General features: G+C 39.6%; 2 protein-coding genes across 3 annotated transcripts; one reads left to right on the forward strand and one right to left on the reverse strand.

The window, feature by feature from the left end:
- Positions 1 to 673: 673 nt before the first annotated feature.
- On the reverse strand, positions 674 to 3,338 carry eif1 (eukaryotic translation initiation factor 1). The gene is made up of 4 exons (XM_034142820.1): positions 3,150 to 3,338; positions 2,265 to 2,428; positions 1,986 to 2,087; positions 674 to 1,880 (listed from the first exon to the last, which is right to left on the reverse strand). Exons 1-4 carry the CDS (start codon positions 3,178 to 3,180, stop codon positions 1,836 to 1,838), a joined length of 342 nt encoding a protein of 113 aa, XP_033998711.1. The 5' UTR covers positions 3,181 to 3,338; the 3' UTR covers positions 674 to 1,835.
- A 1,807-nt stretch (positions 3,339 to 5,145) lies between these two features.
- On the forward strand, positions 5,146 to 8,729 carry si:ch211-198p11.6. Of its 2 annotated transcripts, XM_034142822.1 has the most exons (6): positions 5,146 to 5,574; positions 6,337 to 6,398; positions 6,484 to 6,594; positions 7,206 to 7,343; positions 8,269 to 8,364; positions 8,452 to 8,729. In XM_034142822.1, the coding sequence occupies exons 2-5, from the start codon at positions 6,372 to 6,374 to the stop codon at positions 8,353 to 8,355; spliced, it is 363 nt and encodes a 120-aa protein (XP_033998713.1). In that variant the 5' UTR covers positions 5,146 to 5,574; positions 6,337 to 6,371; the 3' UTR covers positions 8,356 to 8,364; positions 8,452 to 8,729. The 2 variants fall into 2 exon arrangements, with proteins under 2 accessions (XP_033998713.1, XP_033998712.1); XM_034142821.1 differs by having other exon boundaries at positions 8,269 to 8,729.
- Positions 8,730 to 9,758: the final 1,029 nt, after the last annotated feature.

Here is a 9,758-nt window from a genome sequence, read left to right on the forward strand (position 1 = left end):
CTAGGCTAGTTTCATTTTCTCCTCCCTAATCAGCTCAATCACAAATAACAGCCAATCTGGTGCCAGTATTAAATGGTTGTTGGGTAGAAAACATGAAAGAAGTTGAAGGGGTTATCCCTGTTGAAAGAATCATAGGTGACTTAAGTAAAAGTACATTTTCAGCAACATGTTTAAGTAAATTGTTATTACTGGTACAAAAACATGTTAAAGAGATATTCATGTGCTTCTGGTTGTGTGGTTTATTTGTATTATAATAAATCAACATATGCTAAATGCTGACCATAGTTACACGCTGTATTGGTCCTCATAGTAATACATATTATATATCTGATCAAATAAAGCCTTCAAATAATTTAAGAATGGCCATAAGTATGAACACAACTGTAAATGTAAAAAAAAAAAAAATGGTAAATGGCTAGTTAGGTACTGTGACCAAGTTATGTATTTTACCATGCATTTGGTAATAAACCCTCTAAATATTTCCCCCTCTTGTTTACATAGAGCGATAGAATACATATTTTTTTACTCTCTACAATATGATTTAGGGTCCGGGACTTCTCTGCTTTTGGTAATCATGCGTCCTAATACACTGCAGTGCGTGACAAGTATGGTCAACACCAAAAGGAGAGGACAACTGAAAAAGCCCACACAACAAAAAAACAGGACATGTGTATCAACTGCAGACATTTTATTGAACCAAATATGGATTTTGCAAAACAGACTTTCTCTCCAACTCCCTCAGCACAGTGCGACCTGGCCATGGCTTAGACTTTTTCTCAGGTTTATAAATTATTGCATTGTAGGAAATTAAAGAATCACATGTTCAAAACCGTAAGTAGCCGACTCGTTTACAGTCCACACCGGAAAGCTGGTCATCTGCCAGAGTAGGAAACTCACTTCATTTACCAGTAAGTCCAAAATGAATCTCAAATGTTACGAACTAAAAAGCATACTTCAAGTGAAATAAGCAACAGCCATATATTACCAGTATTTGATTTAATTCCCTACTCTGGAGGGCTCTGATCACATAACTGATGCAGACTCTCGTTGATCAGAGTAATAACACCACTGAACCCCTGATTTAGCTTTAATACTTGGATTGGCAGCAAAAAAAAAAAAACGGAATTAGAAAAAAATCTGACATTTAAAATAAAAATAAAAAAACATTTCTGGGAGGTGGTGAAGATGTCAATACTTTACAATGCGCTGGGCATGGAAACGGTGCAATTAGGATATTGAAGACTAAAAAGAGTGAAGTCACTAAGTTGCCAAACTCCTGCAGCAAACACCTTAACAGAAATGCCCTCCTCCAACCTGCAGCTCTTCCGAGTAAAGCCCCTGCAGCAGTGAATAGTCAAAAGTCTACGACCTTCCTGTACAAACCCAGGCCCCATTCCCAATGACACCACTCCAACATGTGGAGACTCAACGTTTTATTGAAACACCTTGTAGTACAAAACAAAAAAGTTACATGAAACGGTGCCTCCATGTTGTGGCACAAGACCTAAAAAGGGGAAATTAAAAAAGGAAATGAACAAAAACAGGGGGGAAAGGAAGGAGGAAGTGTGTGGGAGGGTCATCACCACTCATCCCTGATGTTGTGTGGAGCTGCAGTGGTGTGTCTTTGTGAGCGCGAGTCTGCCCCCTGGTGGCGTAAGGGGGCGTTGGTGTTACAGAATCCCATGTTTGTCAGAGGTAATTCACGTGTTAGCTAATAGGAGCTGGTGGGGTTGCAGAGAGGAGAGAGGGGGAAGGAAGAGCAACAGCAGCACATAAGAGGAGGAGGGGGTTTAATGGCCTTCTAGAAGAGAAGGGGAGAGGGCTGCTAGCAGCTCCTAAAAGCCGTGGACTTTGAGCTGCTCCTCCTTGGCCAGGTCAATCTGCAAAGAAATAAGAGATCAAAAAAAGAAAACGCCCTTTGACACTCAGTATGTACCTTAACACTCATAATAAACAATTATGCATAGCATAATAACAAGGCTTACCTCAATAAGGAACTGGCAGATATTTTTGCGCTGGTCTCCCTGAAGCTGGATCACTTCACCATACTCTGGGTGCTCAATCACTGTCCCATTGCACGCAAATTTCTGTTAAGGTAAAAATGTGGTTAAATGGACTGAAAAAAACATTTTGAAGCGTTTGGTAGAACAAGACAGTTCTTACTATCACAACACTGATTATTTCTTTAGATTGAAGGTAAGAAGATTACTGAAAAGGGGCAGATTAATGGAAAGCATTATATTTCTTATTATGTTTCTCCATACCTTCTTGAAGGCCTTGACTAGCTTCTTCTTATCATAGCGGGAGCCAATGCCCTGGACAGTAGTGAGAGTCTTCCTGCCGTTCCGCTGTTGGATTCTTATGTGGATATAGTCCTCTGTCCCGGCTGGGAGGCGGTCATCACCCTTAGTTGCATCAGCAAAGGGGTCTGGTGAGGTAAACAATGACATAAGACGTTAAGAAAAATAGACTAAGCTCAAGAAAAATCTCATGTAATACACAGTTCATGCATCGCCACAAGAAAAGTAACAATTCAAGAAATATGTAAGGCGGATTTGTCCAAACAACATTTTCTTTGTGTTGACATCTGGCAGAGCTCTTAGGGAGGGCCTTTTTTCGGATGAAGAACTGCGCAGACGTACCGAGCTAAATATACTGCTTACTAAAGCCTGGCAGTCATAGCTAGCCAGCAGACACGATTGTGCATTAAAACCACAATCGTGACACGACAACTTTCATTTTCGGTGCGTAAATTAGAAGTCTAAGAATACATCTATAATCAAGGTAAATAAATGTATTGTTGAAAATCAGCCCACATCACAATAGTTCCATCTCAACGGTAACACACTGAAGAATAAGCTAACGTAGCAGAATGTAGGCCTAATGGCGGCAGTTTTAGCAAATGGCCGGCTAGTCGGTTACATTACCGATGAATACAGTTAAAAGTAGTAGACTTAAATATTTCTGGCTTTACTGATCCATCTCAAACCGATTTATTTGAGAAACAAGAACTGTAATAAAGTTAAATCAATTTTCAACGCAATTAAAACCTCGACGTGAGGCAGAAGCTAGCAGTTAGCTCCGCTAGCTCTCGCCCTTCCCCCATCTTAATGTCTGCCGGGTCAGTTTGATAAAAATAAATCACTTACCAAAAGTTTGGAGGTTCTGGATATCGGACATACGATAAGATTTGCTTTCCTTTCGGATAATAACTTGATAAACGAGCGGTTCGTCGGCTAACTGTGACTTATTTGTCGCTTCTAAGTGTCTCCTGTTGACGGGGACGGTGCAGGGTCTGCTTCGACGGCTCTCACAAAATGGAGTTCTTTCAGCCAGTTACACTGAAAAACAAGGCTTTATAGCCCCGCCCTGAAAACAACGTCACTACGTAGCTTACGTACGGGTGAGACGTCGACTGCAGCCACGCCCGAACGTTTCTCAACTTTACTGGAAAAGTGACGTAATCATATCGTCAGGAAAATTACCAACATCACAAATACATTGCACAAACATCAACATTTCCCCTTTTTATCATTTGTTAAACAAATGTTTTTTTCTGTCAATTTGAACCAGAAAAATGTCATTTTTAATATGGTTGCCAATATTGTATTATAATTCAGAAGGAAGGACCACCTAAACTGAGATGTTATTATCCCAAATAAATGTTTTATGTGTGATGCGGTGTCTGTTAATCCTGGAGGATAAGATTTGTTATTTCAGATTGCCATAGTGAATGAATTACAAAAATGAAATGTTAAAGAAGAAGAAAAAGAAGATTTAATTATTAATTCTGAATTATTTTTTAAACAATGCAACTAAACTAAAATAATGTATACAAACTATTTGTCCCTTCTGAGCAGGGCCGCCCCTCCCTACACGCAGATCACGCAGACTGCGTGGGGCCTCACCTGGCGGAGGGAGCCTCATCCGAAGCACAAATGCGGCGCACCTTTATGCGCATATATGCGGCGCAATTACTGTAACGGTAGGTCCACACGGCAGCGTCACGTGCTTCAACGGAGACGCTACCCATTCACTTTGAATGGGGTGACGTCACGCTTTGCCAAAACTGCATTGTGGTTCTGTCGCGTCACTTTGCCTCCGTTGCTCGCTTCGAAAGTTGAGAAAAGTTCAACTTTTCAAGGCAGAAGCGCCAGCCAATCAAATCATATGCCAGTACAAGCGCTTGCCAATCAAACTGCATGCTTGTGTGTCCGGGGAGGGAGATTAATGTGATTGGTTGTTGGTCGCACGCCAGACACGCCCACCGGTAAGCTTCAACGCGACCGTGTGGACACCGTAAGCGCGCCACAGTTTTGCCGCTGCAAGGCTCCGGCGCGTGCGCCACTAGCACCCCCCCGTCGACGCTCGCGACACAGAGGGCCTCATCACATAACTTTGCGTGGGGCCACAAGTTGGCCAGGGGCGGCCCTGCTTCTGAGGGCCAATTTGACTATATTATGTTATACAATATAAATAAACGTAAAAATAAGAACCCCAGATCATCTATATACATCAAGATGTTGGCTATAGCTAATGCATTGCAGTGGATAGAACAACATCAAATTAAAAAGGTAGGCTAGTATGTTCAGACTCGCTATCAGCCCTGATATGATTACAGTTCATATCATCCCAAAACAGACTAGACATAGCCTACTACTATGACATATATGAGTCATTATATAGACTACATCATACTGAAAAATAAATCAGATTTGGGGATTCCAGCCCATAGGGGCATTGAGGGAAATGAGATAGCTGACTCTTTAGCAAAACAAGCCCTAGAGCAGGAGAGAATTATAGAAGCTATAGTTTTAGTAAAAATCGAGCTAAAGCAATAATACGGAAACATATCATGGAGGCAAAAGCAGTGGGATGAAGGGAAAAAAGGACTACTGTTTTATAAAATAGCCTACAGGAAAAGGTGGGAGGTTTTAAAACAATAGGAAAGACAACTGAGCAACACATTATTACAAGACTGAAATTAGGGCACACAGGATTAAAACAATGCATTTAATTGGGAAACATCCACCAGGAGCATGTGAATGTGGCTTAGACGAAGAAACGGTCAAACATGTTATCTGTCACTGCCAGATATAAAACATACAGAGAAAAACTGAAGAGAAAGCTAAATAAATGTGGAGTAGTAATGTTAAACCTGTTGAGTTGCGACAAGGACAACTTTAAAGCTTTATTTTAGTTCTTCAAATGTACTGGGTCGTTTTCTTTTTGTTTTTTAATTGTGTTATTTTTCTTTATTTCTTTATTTTTCTTTTTTCTTCCTTGTAGCTCACTGAATTGTTCCCATGGTCTGTGGTCCACACTCCAGCATAGTAGGTGGCGGTGGTGCCACCCACCATTAAACCAAAAGAAGAAGAAGACCCTTCTGACTCCATGGCAACGCAGCAGCTTCCGCCGAAGCTCATCCCGTTTGTTTTCACATGTAGGCGCCGCTCTTAGTTTTACACTTTTATACAAAAGTATAACATGGTGATGTGACTTTACTTCACATATACCAGCGTTTATATTAATTACACAAGGCGTATTTATGAAAGTACAGGACCATTCAGAACGGTGAGACATTAGCACATTAGCATTCTTAGCTAATGCTTCTCCTGTAACGTTATTCTTTGTTCATTTTTATAAAACATACAATTAATGTATTTTTCTTTCTTTCACGAACATTTAAAACAACTATGTCCCATCAAAGGGACCCCCCTACTACAAATACTTGAGTCCTTTGTACGGCCACTACAGTTAACTGTAGTTACTTGTGTACTTTTACATAGATAAGTATTTTGGAGTATTTTGGCGTGACTAAAATGACTCAGGTATAAGAACAGAAGTATAATCAGCTAAATGTCCTTAACATATTGAAAGTAGAAGTACTGATTGTGCATATATAAGTATTGCATTATACATTAGATTATTATTGAGACATTACTGACCAGCATTTTAATGTTGTTACCATAGACTGTAAAAGGTTGTTACAGGTCAAGCTAATTTAAGCTGGTGGAATTGTACATTGGATTTAGCTGACGCTTTTATCCAAAGCGACTTACAATAAGTGCATTCGACCAAGAAGATACAAACTTGAACTTATGAATTGTATGAGCTCATCTCGTTTTATGATCTAATATATATCTGAAATGTAACTATAGCTGTTACACATACTGTATGTTGTAGAGAAAAGAACAATACAGTACAGAACATTGAGAAACCTGCACATGCTTTAGACTTATAGCTATACTAAACATTTCACATGAAGAAAATTAAAGAGATTTTTTAAAGCCAAAATAAATGTATCTGTTATATCTGTTATTCTTCTCCTACCAGATTCCCCAGAGATGTGAGCCTTGTGACAGTTAAAGATGTCTTCTCAGGAAGAGACGATGCCAGTAAGAATAAATGCTGATTTATTAATATACACTAATCTCTGCTCAGTGACATGTCCTTATATATTTCATTGGTCCTGTTCCTCAGGTGCTGCCTATTTGGGAGCTCTCCATCCCTCTGCCTGCCGTGCTGATGATCACTCTGAGTCTCTACATGATCATCCTGGGGATCGGGCTGTGGATCAGATACTGCCTCAAGGTTGGTGCCCTGTTACCCTTACTGCAGTTTGTAAAATGTAAAATGAATATGTGTTGTTACCTTTAACCTGCACTAAAGGTAGGCATGACTGTAGAGGAACTGTAATTAAAGTGGACTATGCTGAAGTTGTAAAGGCTTTGATGTTGGCTCCCTCTGGTGTTTGAAATGCAGCACCAGATAAGCCTTGCTCTCCTAACACAGCTATTAATTATCTGCAAATCTATCTATTCAGGCTTTCAATACTATAGGAAAGATATCTGAGGTAATTTGAGTTCTTTATCAGGTGTGATTGTAACATTTGAGAAAAAGGGTCTGGCTTAAGAGTGGTTAATTATCATTTATAACTTATTTAACAGGGACACAACAATGTTGCATCTAATCTTAAGATTCAAGATTCAAGGGTTTTATTATCATATGGAGTTAAGTAAAGAAACATCTGTCTTCGTCTTTTGTTCACCACCCTCAATAACTAAAGTTTGCGTGTAAAAGAAAACAAAAAAAACTCACCTGAACACAGTTTGTAGTCGATTAGGTAATGCACAGCTTAATAAGTGTTAAGTGTTATCTGTACGGAGTGTGGAAAGTGATGATGTTTTTTCTCTCTCTCGAAGGACCGGTGCTCTTCAAAGTGCTGTAACTGCTGTCCAGAAATGTCCATATGTGGGCAGTGTAAGAGTTTAGCAGAGATGTGTGACTGTCGCCTGCCGACCCTGCGCTCATGTCGGGCCGTTTCCTGCCCTTCTCCTTCTGTAAGTCACCGCCACACACTGCACACAGTATAACTACTGGTGTAATCATGAATTCTTCACATTCCTGCTGAGCATACTGTCATTGTATTATGTTAAATAGTTCATCTTTGCATACGGCTTTGTAAATAGGGGCCTTACTTCACGCACATTTGAGATTTTTGGCTATTTAAATACTCAGACTTAACTAGTTTCCACAGCATTAGAGGCAAACATTGGTTCATTTTAGTTCCGGTTCTGCAATAAAAATCTACGTAAATTGGATTTACCCTTTCCTGTCCTTGCTAGCCACTTATGTATGTATGTCTCTCTGACATGCAAAGACTTAAAACCAATGTGTATATATTTAAAAAGCTTTCCTTTTCTCTTTAAATTGGTATTTTTATCAACTGTTTGCAGCTGAAATAAGTCTGTGAAAACACTCCATGGTCTTTTTCTTACATTCTCTTATTGTGTTGTATGTATGCACCCTAAACACCAAAGCAACTTCCTTTTGTGTGTAAACCTACTTGGCAATACATGAACCTGTTTCTGATTCTGATTCTAAAGGGTCAAACTCTTGAGACAGACAAATCACACAAATCGGTCTTGAACAAAGTCAAGTTTCACCTGATTGGTCTGCCTGAGATGAGACTGATTGTAGTGTCAGTACGTTCTGTATGTGGCTTGTGAGAAATGGGTTCAATATTAACATTAGTGAGTCTTGACAATTGGGCAAAATAATCGGTCATAATCTGTGCACACACTTATGGAGTTTATAGATTTTGCTTCTAGTGTCCTAAATGGGCAAACTGCCCCTCACACACACACACACACACACACACACACGCTACTTTCTATTCTAGCGCCCCTAGGCAAAAAGCTTACCATATAGAGCTTTTATATTTATCTTATTGTGATCTCCTGTGTCTCGTATGTTTCCCCACAGTGTGCATGTTGGGACTGCGCCTGCACCTGTCAGCCCCCGGAGTGTGAGTCCTGCAACTGCCTCTGCTTCGAGATCAGGATCAAGTGAAGGATGCTGGTGCACTAATGCCACAGGGACATTTTCTAAAAACGGAATGCCTATTGTTAGAGTTTACAGTGGAGAGATAACAGGAACCAAGGGAGGAAAGTGACTGGGAAGGACTTGAATCAGAGGCGCTCATGGTCAGCATCTTTACCCAGGACTATTTCTCTTTTTCTTTTGCCCTTTTACATTTTTTTTTAAAAAGACTGACAATTATTTTGTTACTGAGCAGAACTCGTTTTAGCTTTCACATGTTGAAGGCTGTGTCAAAGTGTTTTATTGTCATTCTCTAAACTTGGGTACCTTTGGTATTTTTTTCAGCCTGGACCCTATTTTCTCATGTTTTTATTTCTAAGTGATATTAAACTAATTTAACAACTCCTGGTGTTTTAATCTTTTTGTGAAACAGATTAAATCAGTGTGTTGAAGTTCATTGATTTTTACATATTTTATTATTAGATCAGCCAAAAAATGACATTTCCTCTTTAGTTCCTTTATCCATTAACTATTAATTTACTATAAAAGTGCTATAACTTGATATAGTATATTGATATCCATTGACTCAGGATTACATAGCAGAATGGAGGTTTTTATGACCCTCTCTTACTGAATACTTGGAACTATTTGTATGATTTGTACATTTAAACTTCAGTATTTCAAGTGACTAAATGGGACAACCTTTGGAAAATTAAGATAGTTAGTTACCAAAAAAGACCACAAAGTGAAACAAACGTATTAAAAAGAGACACAATATGACTTACAAGAGAAAACGACTATAAATATATATATGCTAGTTTTCAAAGATGTGCATTTAAATCCATAAGGGGGACTTCCCTTTTCTGTAGTGTCTTATATAGGTTTTAGTGCAGGTCTGCAAAGTCTACAATTCCTGTGTTCCCCCCCCCTTGCCTGAAAGGCCTCCATTGGACTCCCTTTTCACTTCAACAATATAATGACATCACCATGTAACACTTGCGCTCCTATTGGCTAGCGCTCAAACATTGTACGATAGACTAAGGGGCGGGACATCTCTAAAAGGTTGACAAATCCCAACAGAGCTGGCCAGCTGAGCTAACCAATCAGAGCAGACTGGGCTCTGGTTTCAGACAGAGGGGGGAAAGAGGTGCTGCAGCACAGGCAGGATGAGACAAATAAAGAGCTTTTTGAACATTAAAGCATGGAGACATGTCACAGTAGAGACACTAAATACAAACACATGCGTCACTTCTGGGCAAAAAGTACGGCTCCGCCCACTTTTGGGGGAAAACAAGCTGTCATTTGAATGGCGGTCAATACAAATTCTGAAGTTTTTGCCAATCCGATCAGAAATTTAAGAAAACCGTGGATTTTTGGATCTTCAAAGAGCCCGATTACAATGGCCAGAGAGGCAAACAATTACATTAAATCAT

Source organism: Trematomus bernacchii, unplaced genomic scaffold (assembly GCF_902827165.1).
Source record: "Trematomus bernacchii unplaced genomic scaffold, fTreBer1.1, whole genome shotgun sequence".
Lineage (NCBI taxonomy): Eukaryota > Metazoa > Chordata > Actinopteri > Perciformes > Nototheniidae > Trematomus > Trematomus bernacchii.

Bases quoted from the DNA above. Each gene is read 5' to 3' on its own strand.
- eif1 (XM_034142820.1), bottom strand. From the start codon at position 3,180: ATGTCCGATATCCAGAACCTCCAAACTTTTG. The intron at 2,429-3,149 runs GTAAGTGATTTA...TTACCTCACCAG, and splicing joins CCAGAACCTCCAAACTTTTG to ACCCCTTTGCTGATGCAACT. The intron at 2,088-2,264 runs GTATGGAGAAAC...TTACCTTAACAG, and splicing joins TAGTCAAGGCCTTCAAGAAG to AAATTTGCGTGCAATGGGAC.
- si:ch211-198p11.6 (XM_034142821.1), top strand. From the start codon at position 6,372: ATGTCTTCTCAGGAAGAGACGATGCCA. The intron at 6,595-7,205 runs GTTGGTGCCCTG...TCTCTCTCGAAG, and splicing joins GGATCAGATACTGCCTCAAG to GACCGGTGCTCTTCAAAGTG. The intron at 7,344-8,268 runs GTAAGTCACCGC...GTTTCCCCACAG, and splicing joins TTTCCTGCCCTTCTCCTTCT to TGTGCATGTTGGGACTGCGC.